The following is a 21,121-nucleotide window of genomic DNA, read 5'->3' as shown; positions in this document are numbered from 1 at the left end:
AAAAAATGGATGTTTGTGAACTTTGGTTGGTTTCTCCCTGCTAAAAAGCCCAAACCTAATTCTCTTCCACTTGTTATGTGCTCAAGATATATATGTTAACTTTAATAGTAGTTTTAGAAAAATAATTTATCTAAATTTAGTGCAAAAGAAGGCCAACTCCAGATGAGTTGGGTATGCTTTATTATTTTGGAATACTCATTCTTCCTTTTCGTTGAGATTAACAACTCCAAATTGACAATAAATGTAAAATACTTACCAGTCACATTTTTGGTAATATTTTTTCCTCGACTGGTCAAATTAGCTGTTTGACTCTTTCCATCATTTGTTTCCAACACAGGCAAAGATAATGAAGCTTTTCTTTCTTTTTGTGGTTTATTTGGAGTTTGGGGCAAGAAAAAGAATGGTATGGAAGAAATAATGGAGAATAGTCCAGACACAAGGAAATTAAGCCACCAAGCTCCAACCCAACGAGAATCATTAGGAGTTATCCTGACAGTGCCTAGAATAAATAATTAAAGAAGCCAGTCAAAAATCATTTTGAAATACAATAGTTTCAGGGAAGTAATGGTATGAAGAAAGTAAACTAAATTTCCTCAATTCCAAGACATCATTTTTTTTATTTTAATTTTTTGTCATCTCTGAGACTAGGATCAGTCTAACATTTGATGACATAATGCAACTGATACTGTCTAGGAATCAGTCATGATATTGTTGTCATTGCCTGAGCTTGTGTGCACTGATGGCTTTTCTGATTACATGACTGGACAATTTCTATCACTGGACATTTAAGCTTGCAGACCATTTAATAACTACCTGTGGAAGAACTATGACATCTCATTGTTGCCTGAAAATGTCTATTGGCATAAGCTAATAAAATCAAGAAAGGGTCAGCAATGAAATGTAAGCAGTTTGCAAGAAATCCACTGAGCCAATACAGGGGCTTCCCACCATGCCTGAAATAAGTATTTCCAACTCTCTTGACAGCACAGAGGATAAGAAAATATGAGTTTAAAAGTAACCCTGAAGAGTTAAGACTCTAAATGTTAAGGATAGTTTAACCATTTTATTTCAATCGTATTTTTCTTTAAATCATGAATAAGAGTACTCTGTAAATGCTATATCTCAAGGGTAAATGCATTCTTTTAACAAGTATAAAGTAAACAATCTAAGTAATAAGAAAGCCTATCTGAGTTATCAGCAAGATAGCATAATAGGAAGGACTGGACCCTTTTTTCTTTCATGAACATACTGATTCAACAATAATATGCAGATCAATTCCATTAGTGAAAAATCCAGAAACTAGTTGACAGGCCACTGTACCCCAGGAATGTGCAATATTAGCTACATTGACACTTTTAAGAAGATTGGAGACACCTTTTTGCTGTTCCTCTCCTCATTATAATACCATGCCTTCAAGAAGAACTAGAAATTTGAAAGTGTATACGAACACTTGCAATAGCTCTTTTCCCTGGCTCAACAGAGATTGAATATAAGAAAACCGCATCTCCAGCTTATCCCTGCGGAGAGACAGAGTGGGACTGAACATCCAAAATTGTAACTTTTCAGGTACTACTCTTGCGACTGTCTTCTATATCACCTATCTTGAAGTGTTGACAGGACCCAGCACATACCAGACCTTTGGAGGCTACAGAAAACAAAGATGGCAGCTTGAACTAGTATGTAAGCATTTCCATAGCTCCTGGCCCATAGCTTAGGGCAGAGTGACCAAGTTAAAAAAACTTAAAAACAAAAACTTAACTCCAGCTTCTCTATGGGGAGGAAAATATTTCGACTACACACCTAACATTTCATCTTTTCTGTGTCCAACTCCAGCAGCTGGTCATTGTCTTGCCTATCTTGGGGCTAGGCATATGCTTGCTTCCAATGGGCTACAAAGAATGCAAAAATGGTGGCTTAAATTAGCAAATGAGCACTTGCCACAGATCCTCCCTGCTCCCAGTTCTATGCAGAGTGAGGAGGTAAAAAATAAAAGGAAACAAACAAACAAACAAACAAGCAAACGAACAAAAAATAAAGAAAACACTTCAGTTTTCAAATTCTCCTTGGGAAGGCAAAAAATTGTATAGCATGTGAAATAATCAAAATTTTCTGGGAGTTGACCAAGTGACAGGCTTCTCTGTTCACTGTCTAAAAGTGCTCATGAGACCCTACATACTCTAGATTCTGGAAGTTCCTAACAAAAAGATAGCAGTTTAAACAAGAATCAAAATTTGAGAGGCCGACAGAAGCTCTGCCTGGGTTGAACGATGAAAGTTTTCGCCTATATAATACCAGTTCGTGAAGACTTGGAGGCTGATATGGTTTGGGTATTTGTTCTGTTCAAATCTCATGCCGAAATGTAATATCCAATGTTGGAGGTAGGGCCTGGTGGGAGGTGTTTGGGTCATAGGGGTTGATCCTTCATTGCTTGGTGCTGTCCTTGCAATAGTGAATGAGTTCTCAGAAGATCTGATTGCTTAAAAAGTGTGTGGCACCTCGCCTCCCTCTTGCTCTTTCTCTCAACATGTGATGTGTCTGCTCCTGCTTTAACTTCTGCCAAGAGTAAAAGCTCCTTGAGGTCTCCTCAGAAGCTGAGAGAATGCCAGTGCCATGCTTGTACAGCTTGCAGAATCATGAGCCAATTAAACCTCTTTACTTGAGAAATTACCCAGTCTCATGTATTCTTGTATAAGAATGCCAGAATGGCCTAACACAGAAAATTGTTACCAAGAAGTGGGACATTGCTATAAGGATACCTGAAAATGTGGAATTGACTTTGGAACTAGGTAATGAGCAGAGCTTACAAGAGTTTGGAGGACTCAGAAGAAGATAAGAAGAGGAGGGAAAGTTTGAAACTTCTTGGAAACTGGATAAATGATTATGACCAAAATGCAGATCGTGACATGGACAATGAAGTTCATGCTGACAAGGTCTCAAATGGAAATGACAGTTATTGGGAGCTGGAGCAAAAGTCACTCTTCTTATGCCTTAGCAAAGTACTTGGCTGCATTGTGTTCATACCCTAGGGGATCTGTGGAAGTTTGAACTAAAGAGTGATGACTTAGAATATCTGATGGAAGAAATTTCTAAGCAGTAAAGCATTAAGGATATAAGTTGGTTGCTTCCAACCTGCAATGCTCAGATATGAGAGCAAAGACATGACCTAAAGTAGAAAGTTATATTTAAAGGGGAAGCAGAGCATAAAAGTTTGGAAAATTTGCAACCTATTTGTCAAAGAAAGAAAAAGAGTTTAAGTAAAAAACTGTCTCAAGTTGCAAAAAGACATTATAGAATGATTTTTAAGTGAATTCACCAGGAATATACAACCCAATATATTCACTCAATCTCAAAAACCCAAAAGCTATAAAGCAAACATAGACAGAACTGAAAAGAGAAATATAGAGAAATACAATACAATCATCTCTTGGTATCTGTGAGCAATGGTTCTAGGACTCCCTATGGATACCAAAATTCAAGGATGCTCAAGTCTCTTATATAAAATAGTGTATTACAGTGAGCCCTCCATAGTAGGCTGATGTCATAATATCTCACTTTCAATTATAAATAGAATAACCAGAGAGAATATCAAATGAGGAAACAGAGGACTTCAACAACATTATAGATCAATTGAACATAACAGACACATAGAGAATACTTCACTCAGTAAAAACAGAATGTATACTCTTTTCAAACAGAAATGGAACATTTTCTAAGATAGATCACATGTTACATCATGCAACAGGTCTTGATAAATTTAAAATTAAAATCATACCAATTTTTTTTCTAACTACAATGGAATAAAACTAGAAATTAGTATCAAAGAGAAAAGTAGAAAATTGTAAAAATATGGATATTAACAAACTTTTCAATAATTAAATTGTCAAAGAAATCAAAAGGGAAATTAGAAAATATTTAGATACAAAGAGAATCAAAAACAAAACATTCTAAAATATGAGATGCAGCAAGAACAGTAGTAAGAGGGAAGTGTTTAGTAATAAATATCTACATTTTTAGGGTAAATTTTATTTCCATATTCAAAAAACAGAGGTTATTTCTCTAATTTATGGTCACTAGCAGCATCTGGCATTGTTTGCTCTTAATGCACACTGATAAATATCACATAATTATGCTAGTAAAAAGTAAAGAATTATCTCAGATAAACAACCTATTTTACACCTCACAAAATTATAAAAAGAAAAACAAACTAAGGCCAAAGTTAGCAGCAGAAGAAAAAAGATTAGAGAAGAAATAAATAAAGAATGGGGAAAAAAATTATATCAACACAACTAAGTGTTGATCTTTTTGAAAGATAAGCAAAATTGACAAACTTTAGACTAAGCAAAAGAGAAAAGACTCAAACAAAACAAGAGCTGAATGTGGAGACATTCAATTGATGCTAGAAAAATAAAACAATCATAAGAGACTGCTATGAGAAATTACACATCAAAAATTAGATAAGAAAGAAAAAATAAATTCCTGGAGACATAAAACACAGAAAATATAGAAAATATAAAGAGATTTACAACTAATAAAAATATTGAATTAATAATCAAATACCGCTCAACAAAAAAACTTAGGAGCAGATAGCTTTACTGGTGCGTGTTACTAAATAGCTAAAGAAAATATTAATGGCAATCCATTCTAATCTCTTGCCAAAAATTAAAGTGAAGAGAACGTCTTCAAACTAATTTTATGAGGCCAGCATTATTCTCATACCAAAGCCAGACAAAGACACCAAAAGAAAACTACAAACCAATATCTCTGATGAAGACAGAGGAAAAAATCCTAAAACAATACTAGTAAACCAAATTTAATAGCATATAAAAAGGACACTACACTACATTCAAGGGGGATTTATACCTGAAATGCTAAGTTTAACAAATATCACCAAGTGTAACATAACACATTAACAAAATAAAGGACAAAATCTACATGATCATATATGCAGACGTTAAATAGCATTTGATAAAATCCAACAATGTTTTGTGATAAAAACTTTCAATGAGCTAGGAATAGATAAAAAATTGCCTCAACAAAATGAAATGCATATTTTAAAAGCCCACAGCAAGCATTAAATTCAAGAGTGAAAAACTGAAAGCTTTCAGGAACGAAGGAAAATGGCCATTCTCATCACTTCTATTCAACATAGTCCTGCCATTTTATGCCAGAGCAACTAAGCAAGAAAAAGAAATAAAAGGTATTCAAACTTGAAAGAAAGAAGTAAAATTGCCTCTACTTGCAGATGGCATGACTTTGTATACAGAAAACCCTAAAGATCTCACACACACACACACACACACACACAGACACTTGTTAGAATTGAATAAACACATTCTGTAAAGTTGCAGGATACAAAATCATTATATTACTTATATTTCTATGCATTAACCAAGTACTATTTGAAAAGACATCAGGAAAGCAATTCCATTTACACTAAAATCATAAAGAATAAAACACAAAAATAAATTTAAGAAGGTGAAAGACTTGTGCATAAGATACTTCAAGACACTGAGGAAAGAAATTAAAGTCATAAATAATTGGGGAGACATTCTGTGTTAATTAATTGAAGGACTTATTAATATTAAATGTCCATACTACCCAAATATATGTAAAGATTCAATACAATACCTATCAAAAGCCCAACAGTATTTTTACAAAAATATAACAAACAATTCTAAAATACATATGGAACCAAGAAGGACATCAAATAGCCAAAAAAGCATTGAGAAAGAATAAAGCTGCCTCACATTTCCTAATTACAAAATGTATTTTAAAACTATAGTAATTAATACAATATATTACCAGCATAAAAACAGAAATATAGACCAATGGAACAGAACAGAGACAATAAATGGGGTAAAAAAGAAACATGCAGAATAAAATAAAATATTATAAATCATATATATATGAAAACAGGTTAATTTATAAAGCATATGAGGAAATCCTACAACTCAATAGCAAAAATATAATAACTTGATTAAAAATTTTGCAGCAACTTGGATGGAACTGGAGGACATTATTCTAAGTGAAGTAACTCAGGAATGGAAAACCAAATACTGTATGTTCTCACTTATCATTGAGAGCTAAGCCATGAGGATACAAAGATATACAGATTGATGTGACGGATTTAGGAGGCTCAGAAGGGGAAAGATGGGAGGGAACTGAGGGATAAAAAGCTACATGTTGGATACAATGTACATTACTCAGGTATGGGTGCACTAAAATATCAAAATTCATCATTATAGAGTTCACCCTTGTAATTAAAAACAACATCTACCCCAAAAGCTATTGAAATAAAAATTAATTAATTATTAGTGAGTAGAATGGTGGCTACCAGAAGCCAGGTGGTTGGGAGAAGAGTGGAGTTGAGGATGTGGGGTCCGTCCTGCAGACCCTGGCCTACCAATGGATGAAAGGAGTACTCAGACACAGGTATGCAGTGAAAGAGTGGCTAGGGGACTGCGGAAGAGTGAGCAGCAGTCCCAATAAGCTGGTGCTTCTCGCTTTTATTTAGTATAGACACAATGCCGAAAACCTGGAGCCAATAATGTTAATCTGTGGGCAATTAACGTTATTGTTCCCCCTTACAGGGAACAGTCACGTGCGTGATGGTCAAAGGTCAGTTTCTGGACAACATGGGTAAACAAGCCTATTTAGATAAATTCGTCTATACTTCCTTGTACCTATTTCTCGCCCTCTGCCTCAGGGTAAGAGAACAGCTGTCATCAGCTTATTCTCCCATGAAGCTTTGCAGAGCTTTCTGACCTTTCAAAAGGTCTGCTCTTTCCCTATAGCTTCTTTCACCACTCTGAGAGATCTCCCACAAGAGGAGATATTGGCCAAAGCATATATAATTACAATTAGGTAGGAGGAATACATTACAGAGATTCATTGTGCAGCAGCGTGACTATTCTTAACCACCATATGTTGTATTTTTGAAATATGCTGAGAGAGTAGATGTTAAGTGTTTCCACTACAAAAATAAGTATGTAAGATAATGCATTTGTTAATTAGCTAAATTTATTCCACGTATATATTTATTTCAAAACATTGGAGTGTACATGATAAAAATACAATTTTATATATGTCACTCGGTGGCTGATGCCTGTAATCCCAGCACTTTGGGAGGCCAAGACAAATTGGATCACCTGAGGTCAGGAGTTTGAGACCAGCCTGGCCAACATGGTGAAACCCCATCTCTACTGAAAATACAAAAATTAGCCAGGTGTGGTGGAGGCACCCGTAATCCCAGATACTCTGGAGGCTGAGGCTGGAGAATCACTGGAACCCAGGAGGCAGAGATTGTAGTGAGCCAAGATCACACAACTGCACTCCAGCCTGGGTGACAGAGCGAGACTCTGACTGAAAAAAAAAAAAAGTAAATTTGAAAACACAATTAGGCTACATACCTGAATAGAAATTTCTCCAAAGAAGACATACAAATGAATAACAGCTCAATACAAAGATTTTCAACATCACTTATCAGGGAAATGCAAATCAAAAGCACAAATCCACTCTTCTCCTACACCTTACACCTGTAGAATGGCTACCATTTGAGAAAGAAAGGAAAGTGTTTGCAAGAATGTGGAGATATTTGAACTCTGTACACTGCTGGTAGAATACAAAAAGGTACAGCCAGTATACAAGGTATTATAAAGATTCCTCAAAAATTAAATACAGAACTCTCACATGACGCAGCAATCCCACGTTTGGGTACATACATAAAAGAATTGAAATCATTATCTTGAAGAGACATTTGCATTTGCATGTCCATTGCAGCGCTATTCATAATAGCTAGCTGTAAAAACAACCTCATGTCTGCTGAGGGATATATGGATAAAGAAAATATTGTATACACACACAATGGAATATTATTCAGTCTTTAAAAAGAAGGGTATTCTGTAATATGTGATAACTTGGATGAACTTTGAGGACATTAGGCAAAATGAACCAGTTACAGAAGGACCTATACTGCATGATTACATTCATTTGAGGAAACATAAAACATTAATGCTCATAGAAGCAAAGAGTAGAATGGTGATTGTCAGTGATTAAGGGGAAGGGGAAGCAGGGAGTTGTCAATGGGTATAAAGTTTCAGTTATGGAGTTCTGCAGTCTCTACAGGAAGATGAGAGCAGGGAGTTGCTACACACTTTTGAGCAAATAAATCTCATGAGAATTCACTCGGTATCATGAGATCAACATTAAGGGAGATGGTGTTAAACTATTCATGAAAAATCACCTTTATCACCCAATCACCTCCCACCAGGTCCCACCTCCATCATTGGGGATTACAATTCTACATGACGTTGGCGGGAACACAGATCCAAATCATATCAGCTATTGTTGATCAGAATCCTTACATAAACAGTTGATTAACACATGTTTTGTATGTTATACGTATTGTACATAGTATTCTTACTATAAAGTAAGCTAGAGAAAAAATATTATTAAGAAAATCACAGGGAAATAAAACATATTTACTATTCATTAAGTTGAGGTGGAACATGATAAGATCTTTCTCATCTCTTCACATTGAGTAGGCTGAGGAGGAGAAGGAATGGGAGGCACTGGTCTTGCTTTCACTAGGTTAGCAGAGGTGGAAGAGGTGGAAGAGGTAGAGGAGTTAGAAGGGAAGGCAAAAGAGGCAAGTACATTCAGTAACTATTTCAGAAATACATCATAATTTCTATTTGACTTTGTGGTTTTGTCATTTCTCTAAAAATTTTTCTAAATGGAACTAATCCTTCTTCCAACATATGCTTTAGTTTCAGTGCCCACAATAGAGAAGAGTCCCGGTTGTAAAAGAAGCCAAAAACAGTCTTGAATTGTCAGAATCCTTCTGTTAGATAGCCTAATAACAATTTGTTTCTGGCACTGCTTCTTCTGTGTCTCCATCTCCATCATCTGACGCTAGTTCTCAGGCACTCATCTCCATCAAGTCATCTGTTAATTTCTCTGATGAAGTACGAATTAGCTCTTGAATTTCTCCAATACCTGTATCTTGAAATTTTTACTCCTCACCTTTTATTCCATATCTATAATCTCTTTCATAATTTTCTTGATTGGCCATGTTAATCCTACGAATTTATGCACAACATCTGAGCAAAATTTTCTCTGGTAGAAATGTATTGTTTTGCACTTAATGACTTTCACTTTTTTTTTTCCCCCTACAACAACAATAGCATCTTAAGTGGTGCAATTCTTTGAGTCTTTTATGATGTTCTGCCTATCAGGATTTTCTTTGATAGCACTGACAATCTTTTCCATAGAGTATCATCTGTAATAATCCTTTGCAGTTTCTTATGACTCCATGATCTAGAGGCTGCATTAGAGACATTGTGGTGGAAGAAATAGATCACTATAATGCCTTTGGTTTTGAACTTATGGGGTTCTAGGTGACCAGGGGCATTGACTAATATGAAAAGAACTGTGAAGGCAGTCCCTTACTGTCAAGCTACTTCCTGTCTTCCGGAACAAGGCATTGATGGAAGCAATACGGAAAAAGAGTTCTAATTATTCAGGCCTTCGTTTTGTATGACTAGAAGACTGGCAGTTGATTTTTATTTTTTCCCTTCAAGGTTTGGGAGTTATCAACTTTGTAGATAAGAACAGTTTTGATAATAAGCCTGACCTCATTTGCACAGAGTAGTAGACTTAATCTATCCCTTCCTGCCTTAAATCCTAGTGCTCACTTCTCTTCTTTATTAATAAATGTCCTTTGTGGCTTTTTCCCCCCAGTTTCATCTGCATTAAAACCCTGCTCATGCAGATATCCTTTCTCAATGATGTTCTTAGTGGAATCTGAAAACTTGTTCACTTTCTCTCATTTGGCAGAAGCTGCTTCTTCTGTTATTCTGAAAAATTTTAAACCCAAATCTTTTTCTAAAATTATCAAACCATCCTTTGCTTGCATTAGTTTCTCCGGCTTTAGATCCCTCACCTTCCTTTGCTTTAAATGGTCATATAATAACTTCATTTTTTTCTCAAGTCACATTAAAGTCTATGGGTATGCCTTTCTTATAAAAGTTTGCAGCCACATAACAATGTCATTTTCAATATGAGATACGATGGTATATTACTAAAAGTGCAAGCTTTTGTGCCTGCTGGCATAGCCTCAGCAATGCCATCATGAATTTCCTTTTTTCTTTTTCCTTTTTTTGTTTTTTACAATGATCCTTATGCTGGATTCATTTGTATTGAAACAATGGGCAACTGAAGACCTCAATCTGCATTATATATCAAGCAATTCAACTTTTCTTGTAATGTCGTGACTTTCTCAGTTTCTTAGGAGCAGTTTCAGCATCACTAGTGACAATTCATATGGCTCCAATGGTGTTATTCCAACTTTACAGTATTGCACTAAACAGTATAAAAATACATAAGAATCACAAGCAATCAGATTTTGCTGCAATCCACAATTTACTGGAGAGAGGAACTGTTCATGTGGAGATAATTAGTGTCACATGGTGTTTTAAGCAGGTGCTTTCAACACAGCCTTATTACTACAATTACAGGAGGTGCTATGAAATTATTATAGCAGTAAAGTATGTACTACAGTCAATTTTATAAAGTTATGCCTTAATAGTACATCTTCATATTTGTTTTCACTTCTCTTGACTGCGGATGACATAATATGAGGTATATATGTGTTTCTGTCCTTAAATTTAAAGTTTAACTTTTAAAAAAATGAACTTTTATGTTAGAATAAAATAAAATTAGAATTAGTAGAATTTGGCTGAGAATCCATCTGGTCCAGGGCTTTTTTTGGTCAGTAGGTTTTTTACTATTAATTCAATTTGATAACTTGTTATCATTCTGTTCAGGTTTTCACTTTTTTTCTGATTTAATCTTCGGAGTTTGTTTCCAAGAATGCCTCTATTTCCTCTAGATTTTCTAATCTGTGTGCACAGAGGCATTCATAATGCATTTCTATGGGAGTTGTTGTAATGTGATCTTTGTCATTTCTGATTGTGCTTAATTAGATCTCCTTTTTTTATTTGTTAATCTAGTTAACAGTCTATTAAACTTTTTATATTCTTTCGAATAACAAACTCTTGGTTTTATTTATCTTTTGTCTACATTTTGCATCACAATTTCATTCAGTTCTTCTCCAATTTTATTTATTTATTTTCAGTTTGCTTGGGGGATGTCCTTTTTTTTTCTGGTTAGTGTAAGTGCAAGATTAAATTGTTAATTTGAAATCTCTCCGCCTTCTTGATGAAGGCCTTTAGCATGGTAAACTTCCTCTTAACACTACTTTAGATAGATCCCAAAGATTTTAGTGAGGTATGTCTCTCTTTCATTTAATTTCAAAAAACTCTTTTAATTTAATTCTTAAATCAAGAATTATTCAGGAAAAGTTGTTGAATTAGCATGTTTTGGGTGGCTTTAAGAACTCTTTTCGGTATTGATTTCTATTTTTATTGCACTTTTGTTGAAGAATGTGCTCAAAAAACTTTTAATTTTTTGAATGTATTGAGACTTTCTTTATGACTGAGCATGTGATTGATCTTAGAATACAATCTATATGCAGATGAGAAGAAAGTATATTCTGTTAGTGTCGGGTGGAGTATTCTGTAGGATGTTTTTGGATCCAATTGTTTGAGAGCTGAGTTTAAGTCCAAAATTTACATTTTAATTTTCTGCTTCGATACCTAACACTGTCAGCGAGTTGCTGAAATCTTCCACTATTATGGTACGGCCGTCTGTTTTTAGTTTCCTTAGGTCTCTAAGAAATTTTTTTGTCAATCTGGATCCTCCACTTTTGACTGCATATTTAGAATAGTTAAGTCTTCTCGTTAAATTGAACACTTTATCCTTATGTAATACCCTTCTTTATCCTTCTTAACTGTTTTTGGTTTAATGTCTGTTTTATCTGATGTAAGAATAGTGATTACTGCCCTGTTCTGTTTCCTGTTTGCATGGATAGATTTCTTTCCGTCCCTTTACTTTGATCCTGTGGGTATTATACATGTAAAATGTGTCTTTTAAAAGATAACAGAAGGCTAAGTTTTGTCTTCTTATGAAGCTTGTCACTCAGTGTCTTTTAATTGGGGCAGTTAGCCTGTTTACATTCCGGGTTATTATTTATATGTGAGATTTTGATCATGGCATCATGTTGTTAGCTGGTTGTTTCATAGACTTGGTTGTGTAGTCGCTTTATGTGTCTGGGCTATGTATTTAAGTGTGTTTTTGTCGTGGCAGGTATTAATCTTTTGTTTCCATGTTTAGCACTCTTCTAGAGACCTGTTATAAGGCTGGCCTAGTGATAAGAAATTTCCTCAATGTTTGCTTGTCTGAGAAGGATTTTAGTTCTCTTTCATTTATAAAATTAATTTGGTGGGATATGAATTCATTGGTTGAAATTTCTTTTCTTTAAGCGTGCTGAAAATAGGCCCCCAATCTCTTCTGGCTTGTATGGCTTTTGCTCAAAGGCATTCTGCAAGACTGATGGGGTTCCCCTTGACAGTGACTTGATCCATCTCTCTAGTTGCCCCCCAAAAAATCTTAAAATATTTGTTTCTTTCATATGGACCTTGGTGAATCTAATGAGTAGATGCCTTGGGGATTGCCATCTTTATAGCATCTCAAAGGGGTTCTCTGTAATTTATGAATTTGCATGTCAATCTCTCTAGTAAGATTGAGAATATTTTCATGGACCATATCTGCAAATATGTTTTACAAGTTACTTACTCTCTCTTTTTCTCTCTCAGGAATTCCAAAGAATCATAGGTTTGGTTTCTTTACCGAAAGAAACCAAATTCCTAGAAGTTTTCTTCATTTTTAAGGTTTTTTTTCTTTATTTTTGTCTGATGGAGTTGATTATAAAAACTGGTTTTCAAGCTCTGAGATTCTTTTCTCTCTTTGGTATGCTCTTCTGCTGCTAAAGGTCTGAATGTATTATAAAATTCATGTAGTTTTTTTTTTTTTTTTTAAATTCCAGTAGTAGTATTTGTTTAATGGCTATTTTGTCTTTCAGCTTTTGGTTCATTCTACTGGAATTACTGAATTCCTTAAATTGTGTTTCAACACTTTCCTGAATCTCAATGAGCTTTCTTCCTATCCAGATTCCGAATTGTCTGTCTGTCATTTTAGTCATTTCAATGTGGTTAAGAACCATCGCTGGAGAGCTCTAATGCACCCATTTTAAGTTTAAGGTACATTCTTACCTTTTGAATTGCCAGATTTCTTGTTGATTCCTTTTAATTTTGAGTGGCTGGTGTTCGTTTAACTGTGGTACAAGTTCAGTATGGTCATTTGGGTTAATTTCTGGGATAAGACTCTGTACAATATTTTTATTTGTAGGTAGATTCTTGCTCTCAGTTTCGTACACAATGTATACTGGCAAACTATGTTTGAAGCCAGGCACAGTGGCCCAAGCCTGTAATTCCAGCACTTTGTGAGGCTAAGGTGGGAGGATCACTTGAGGCCAGAAGTTTGAGATCAGCCTGGGCAACATGGAAAACCCTGTCTCTACAGAAAATAACAAATATTAGCTAAGTGTAGTGGTGTGTGCCTGTAGTCCCAGCTACTTAGAAGGCTGTGGGAGAATGACTTGAGCCAAGGAGCTTGAGGCTACAGTGAGCTATAATTACTTCTCTGCACTCCGGCCTGGGTAACAGAGCAAGACACAGTCTCAAATTTTATATATATATATATATGTATATACACACACACACACACATGTGTGCATATATATATATAAAAACACACATAGATACGTGTGTATATATATTTATATAGATGTTTATCTATGTTATCTATGTTTATCTTTATAAATATAGATGTTTTAAATTGAGCTGTAATCCAGTAAATGGTGCTTAAGAGTAATGGCTGCCAGATAAACTGTTACTCAGGGGCATAGCTCTTTTGTTTTTCAGTGTGTTTACAACAGTGCTTGTGGCAGCAGGGAAGACAGATGACCCCCATAACAGGCTTACTCCTGGGCCTTGGGGGATGCCCTCTCTGGTCACTGGTAAACCACACTTGCGTTTCCTTTGTTAGGAAACTGTTCTGAGCCATGGAGCTCCCTCAGGCAGAGGCAGGAGCTAGCAGACAGGACACAGCCTTCCCGGACTGGGCCTATGAAAAGAGGCATGTCTCATTCTGCATTGGCCCATGACCCCATGCATCTCACCCCTCTCAGTGTTCTGAGATTGGGGGCTCCTCCTCTGCTTGAGTGCTTGGCACCAATCTCAGCTCACACTCCCAAGCTATGCACTGCAGCCCTGAGGTTTTGGGACTAGCCTGTGGCTCCATTGTCTGGTCCCTCTGGTTCAGGCAGTAGCTACACTGGGGGATCTGAAGTGCTCCAAGGACACTGAGGAAGTACCCAGGTGGGAGTACTGGAAAAAACCCTCAGGCTGAGCAGTGGAGGCTGTGCTGTGCACATGTTCTTGCAGGTGTGGCCAGGCAGGAGTACTGGGAGGGACTGGCGGGCAGAAGGGCCTACAGTACAGATGTGTCCCAGCTCACAGGAAAGTTGGCCCCACTCTCTCTTGGCTCAGCAGTCAGGTGAGTTGAGAGCTACTTGGTGGAAGAAAGGGAGCATTGGATGTTGGACACCTACAGCTGCGTTCTGCTGCAGCTACCCAATATGCAACCCCCTGGGTTCAATGCTGGCTGTAGTTCTATTTCTGTCCACTCTCTGGGCAGGTGCCTCTGCCTGTTCCACTGTCTCTGGGGGTTGTGGGTTCTCTTGTAGGTAGGATCCCAGATGTCATCAGCAAGAATAGGCTGTTCCACTGCCACTTTACTCACCCCTTAGCTAGGAGCCATTCAGGGCTGGAAACTATCTCTGGTGTTCAACAACCTTGCACTGGGTTTCCAGTTTTCTCTCTCTTCAGCCTCAGTGTCTGTGTCACCTCTATTGACTTTCAGTGTTTTCTCTCAAAAGATATGCTGGAAGTATGTTAGTTTACTGAATATTTTGGGCTTCCTCAGTGGAAGTGGTACTTCCTGAGTGTGTCCAGTTGGCCATGTTGTCCCCTCTAATAAGTTTAACTTCTTATAATAGATTTGTGTATATTTTATGGTAGTAAATGATAAAATAGTTTAGTATCTAAACATTTTATGCATTCATGACATACCTTTTTCTTAGGGTTTTCTATATTTCTACACTATGCAATTCATCTATAAATTTTCTCAAATTTTCACAAATCTCCTCAAAGGTTTTCAATATATTTCTTGAAAAAATCTGTACATAAGTGGACAAGCATAATTTAAACCTATTATTCATGGGTACACTGTATGTTTCAAAATCTGTTAAGAAGGTAGATTTCATTTTAATTGTTCTTACCACAATAAAAGAAAAATAAGAAATAAAAAAGCATATGCATACAGAAACATACACACCATAGTAGTTTGTGGCACAATTAAGTGGTACCATTACTCTGATCTATAAGAAAACTCGTTAATATGAGATAACATTGACTTGATTACAAACTATCTAGAAATAATTTATTTTCAAGTATGCACAGATTTAAATTTGATCTATATGATCATATTGTGTCATAATCAACAACTCAGACTTCAGGAAATGATTGGTTAAATCAGTGACTCCATCTACATGCAAAGTATTTATTCATCACCTGTGACAACTGTTAATTTTGATGACTTTTTTTTCTGTTCTTTCACTGTTCTACACATACTAACTAAGGGTCATAATCTCGCTAGATAGGACCTGAGAAATAGTTTTTCTTGGCTTACTCACAGTCTTAAAAATTGAAAAATTCTACATAAAAATTTTCGATTTTGGATTTTCTTGGAAACCAATCAGAAGTCCTTGTCAATGCAGGGCCTAAATTTGTGCATTAAAAGAATAAGCCAGAGCTGAGGAACACATGTGCTTTTGGACCTATGGGGAGAGCAGTTCACAACCAAAAAATTTCTCCTATTCTAACCATCACACCCTAAATTCCTGTTCCTGGCACTTTTTACTCATTTATTTTATCTCTTCAGCTCCTTTAAGCATTGGAGTTTGCCAAAGTATACTTTATAAGTGAAGCTCATACTCATCACTGAATAAGAGAAGATATAATAATACCTGAACATTCAATGTTAGAAATTGTATCGTGATAAATTATAAAATTATGTAACGGTTTCTTAATAGAGAGCTTATAAAATAATTTACCTAAGGACATTTACCACTTATTTCTGTACTCTTCGTGATAAAGCAATGAAGAAACTGGAGTTGAATGAGTAGAAATAACATACATAACATGTAGCTACTCTAAGTCATATGTCTAACACTGAACATGTAAAACATTTTATCAAGTATTTTCTTTATAGTTTTAGATTAGCAAACACTTTCAAGCTTTTGGCTGTTGCTGGCCCACTGTGATGTCTATCTCATCGTGGAAATGGATCCTTTGATCTCTTTGGAATGATCTATTGAAGTCCTAGTGAGATAGAAAATCATATTTATTTATTCACAAACATAACTAATTATTATTTGCTAAGAACATGTCATTCTGTCATGTGGTAAAGAGATGGCAAGTAAGCACACAAGTATTAATAGCTCATTGTGAGAAGGGTTACAATAAAGGCATGCTCTTGGCTATTCATTTGGGACTAATAGAAAGTGGTGAAGTAAGGTTTCTCTAGGAGGAGCCATATTTTGGAAGAGACTTCAAGAACTATGCAAATGAAAAAAGGGAAAAGTTTTACCAAGTGTAAATGCAGAGAAATGTGAGATTACAGGGCACAGTAACTCAGTCAATACTTGAATAAGGTATGGATATTAATCAAGAGAAGGAATAGAGGGAATAAAGTGGGTTTGGAGGTAAGATGATGAGATCAGATTTTGACATATTGCGCTTTAGGTGCTAATAGGATATCTAAGAAGGGAAAACATGAAGAAGAACTGGAAATATCAGTTAACACAAATGATAGAAATATACCCATTTACAGATCTATAGCAAAGTAGGTAGAAATCGATTGTGTTTCACTAACAACAGAAGCAGATTATACTGGATTGAGAAGTGGATGGGAGGTGAGAAGGTGAGATATCTTAGCTAATTTAGTTGATATTTTCCTAGGTGGTTGGCTCTGAAGAGGAATATAAAAAAGATTCAGCTAGAAAGTTGTGTGGGGGGGTGTAAAAAACTGTAGCTATGTATAAAGATGGGAAATACTTGAGTGTGTTTGCTGAATCAAAGAGGAGATGGAGATAAAGAAACAGGAAGGGAGAATCTAAGCTCTAGCTAGATCTATCAGCATTGGATACAGATGGATATATTTTCCACTGAGTTGGGAAAAAGAAAAAGAAGATAAAGACAGATATGGTGCAAGAATATTTTTAGGGAAAAGGGCCTGAAGTCGAGACAGTTTTTATAACATGGCATCACTTTCACCTATGAGATAAGAAGGAAAGTATGCTCTGAGAATGAAGAAGAAAATCATAGATTTAATTTATGTGTCCTCTGCTTTATTCCTTTGTTCAACAAGTACTTAACTGAATGTTGCCATATGCCAAGTCCTCTGCTAGGACCAGGGAAAATGACCATAAATTACACAGTGAAGTCTCTCAAATGACTCCAGCCATAAACCAATGCAGCAGCCACAGGAAGACTTTAGCAAAGCAAACTTTAAGTTCTACACATCAACATCCAAGCCACCATCAACTGAAAAATAAAATTTACTTGACTGGGCCGTCAGTTTGGGAGGGAGACTTTTTACATTTGGTTATTTTGGACCAAGCTCATGAAAATAAATTTGTTTACATTCTCTCATTTTACACTTAGCTGTAAAAGATAGTATAAATGGGAGCTAGATTTTATATTTATTCTGATTAGTAATGCATTTATTTCCTACTTGTAACTTTCTAATTATTTTAAGCAAAGGACTATTGAAAGAGTGAATTCAGTTATTTGGAAAAATGTTTTCTGCGTGTGTGCTTAGAAAGACATTATCATAGTACCTTGTTCTGGTTGCACTTACTTAGATCTACAGATCCAATATCCACGTACATTTTAGAAAACAGAGATCCCAGGGTAAAGCCAATGATTGGACCAATCATTGCGATTGCATTCAATATACCTGAAAATATTATAAAGCAATTTTACTAGATGCCAAGAATGCATGGCTCTTATTCACCATGTTTTTAAAAGAAACATGATACAATTCATATACCCAAATATATGTTCTAATAGGTGAAATAATAAGTTTAGTAACTCTACTATTTCAAAAGTAGACAAAGGGAAAGAGATCATGCAATTTAATATTTTGTGTACATTACCTAAATACAAAGAAGAATATCCTTCTTTAGCAAAATCATCCATGTAAGAAAGCCCCAGTGGTACTATGGGAGTCTCCCCTATTCCCCGAAGCATATTGCCCATGAACACATACATCCACATGTATGACCCAGATTCCTTCACACAACCTGTGTAGATAAGAGAGTGTTTCATTGTAAACATTAATTTTAGCATTTCTATTACAAATTCAACTACTTAACTCTTACTCTACTCTTTTTTTAAAATTTACAAGTACAAGTAATTTATATTCACTTCGCAAACTTTGAAAATATGGTCTATTAGTCCATTCTTATGCTGCTAATAAATACATACCTGAGACTGGGTAATTTATAAAGGAAAAAGGTTTAACGGACTCACAGTTCCTCATGGCTGGGGGGCCTCACAATCATGGTGGAAGGTGAAGGAAGAGCAAAGACATGTCTCACATGGTGGCAGGCAAGAGAACATGTGCAGGGTAACTCTCATTTATAAAATCATCAGATCTTGTGAGACTTATTCATTACCATGAGAACAGTATGGGGGAAACCGCCCCCATGATTCAATTATCTCCACTTGGCCCCACTCTTGGCATGTGGAGATTATTACAATCAAGGTGATATTTGAGTGGGGACACAGTCAAGCCATATCATATAGAAAAGCATAAACAAGTAAAAATTATCTGTAGTCACACTGCACACAGAAGATCACCTCAAGTGTTTTTATATATCTTCCAGATTTGGACAAAATATGCGCATTATACTCATTATGTCCATTATATATTTAAAAATCCAGTTCATATTATGAAATGGTATACACAGTTAACACTATATTATAACAATTGTTCCATGTTGTTAAGATTTTTTTTTTTTTTTTTTTGAGACAGAGTCTCGCTTTGTCGCCCAGGCTGGAGTGCAGTGGCCGGGTCTCGGCTCACTGCAAGCTCCGCCTCCCGGGTTTACGCCATTCTCCTGCCTCAGCCTCCGGAGTAGCTGGGACTACAGGCGCCCGCCACCTCGCCAGGCTATTTTTTTGTATTTTTTAGTAGAGACGGGCTTTCACCATGTTAGCCAGGATGGTCTCGATCTGCTGACCTCGGGATCCGCCCGTCTTGGCCTCCCAAAGTGCTGGGATTACAGGCTTGAGTCACCGTGCCCGGCCAAGGTTTTTTTAATATCAAAACTTTAATGACTGGACAGTAATGTGTTGAATAAGTTTCAAAATGTGTTTATTCAGTATCTTATTTTTTATTTTCTTTTTTATTGTTTTATTCTGTTAGGTTTATCATGACTATAACTGTAAATAAGTCCTTTTGCAGTTTCCTGGTTATTTCCTCAAGATTAATCAATAATAGCAGAATTTCAGACTAAGTAGATAAGTATATTTTTGTTCTTAATATATATTGAAAATGAATCTCCACAAAGATTTACAAATGTATACACTTTCAGCAATATACACTATGTGAAATCCTTTTTTTGCCTCCACCTCGTTTCTATATATTTTTAATCTTTTTCTATTTAATAGGTTTAAAAAAATCCTTAGCGGTACAATTTGCAATTATAATTTATAATTTGGGTTACAATAGGCAAAAAAATCTTTAAATGATACAATAGTTTGCCTTTTGCATTGAAAGCAAAGTTATATGATTTATGTATTTATACTATTTCCTCCTGTTTTACTTTAATGCATATATTCTTTGTCAATTTCCTACTGAAAATATTCTCTTTTCTGATCTACTTCTAAACGCTTTTACATATAATACAGTCATCCCTTGATATATTAAGGAACTTGTTACAGGGCTGCCTGTGTGTTCTCAAATTCATGCACACTTAAGTTCTGCAGTTGGCCCTGTGCAATCTAAATATAGAAAATGTCAGATATTCTTATTGGCAGGTTTATCACCCAGTTTGGATGGACAACATTTGCATAGAAGTGAAACGACATAGTTTAAACCTGTGTTGTTAAAGGGTCAACTGTGTACATTAACACTATAATTATGTCTGTAAGAGTCAAATGTTTTTCCTATTCATTTGTAATTAAATTTTGCTAATGAATATCACAACAATTTTTAGAGATGTAATTAAATTTATACATTTTAGAAGACTTTTTACTGTCAATGTTAATTCTTACCTTTTCCCACTATCTCAGGTGATGTTCTATTGTGTGATACAATTTGATTACTTAAACAGGTGGATAAGGTCGATGTTGAATTTTCTGATGAATCAATATTAATTTCTTTAGAATACCTGTAACTGTAAGAACATCACTGAATTAAACATTTTGCTTATCTACTGAATATTTTCACTTTTCCTAGAAATATAGACAAATATTCCCCTTTATTTGCACCATTATCTTCCCCAAATTACCAGAATCCTTTCTGTCAATTTCCCAGCATGTGTTTTAAGAGATGTGATGGGTAAAAGTGAAACGGAAGCGTCCAGCAAGAAAGATAATTTGGTACACCCCAGGCTAGGTGGGTTATCACTTTCCTATTATCCTAGGAGTGGTTATATCTTGGTCAATATATGAAATACCCTGGTTTCAGCTTTTTAAAAGTAATTATTAATTGCATGTAACCATTCATCCTTTTGAATTATCTTCAAAGATGATCAGTCTGTCAGATTTTCTTACATGGACACATATTCACACACACGCTCTAATGTATGACTCTTCAAAACGTAGTAAAAATAAAATCTAGTCCATTTCAACTAGATGGGAGAAAACTTGATAGGAATAACAGAGATGTTAATATCTATAAATAATTAGGTACCATGTGAGCTCTAAAGGCAGCCTACTGTATTCCAGGCATTATGCTCAGCTTCAAAGAACTAGAAATAAAATGCACAGTTTTTGTACTTAAGGAATTTCACACTAATATAAACATA

At 35.6% G+C, this 21,121-nt stretch overlaps 1 protein-coding gene across 1 annotated transcript in view; it reads right to left on the bottom strand.

The window, feature by feature from the left end:
• LOC101004585 (solute carrier organic anion transporter family member 1B1) overlaps positions 1 to 21,121 on the bottom strand; it is a 97,383-nt gene that overhangs the window by 35,422 nt on the left and 40,840 nt on the right. The window contains exons 5-8 of the mRNA XM_031650330.1: positions 20,367 to 20,488; positions 18,242 to 18,388; positions 17,944 to 18,042; positions 257 to 499 (exon numbers count right to left, since the gene is read on the bottom strand). Of these exons, the coding sequence (XP_031506190.1) occupies positions 257 to 499; positions 17,944 to 18,042; positions 18,242 to 18,388; positions 20,367 to 20,488 (611 nt within the window). The remainder of the gene's footprint in view (positions 1 to 256; positions 500 to 17,943; positions 18,043 to 18,241; positions 18,389 to 20,366; positions 20,489 to 21,121) is intronic.

This window comes from Papio anubis, chromosome 9 (assembly GCF_008728515.1).
Source record: "Papio anubis isolate 15944 chromosome 9, Panubis1.0, whole genome shotgun sequence".
Taxonomy (NCBI): Eukaryota; Metazoa; Chordata; class Mammalia; order Primates; family Cercopithecidae; genus Papio; species Papio anubis.
Note: the sequence above shows the minus strand (reverse complement) of the source record. Positions and strands in the feature narration are given on the sequence as shown.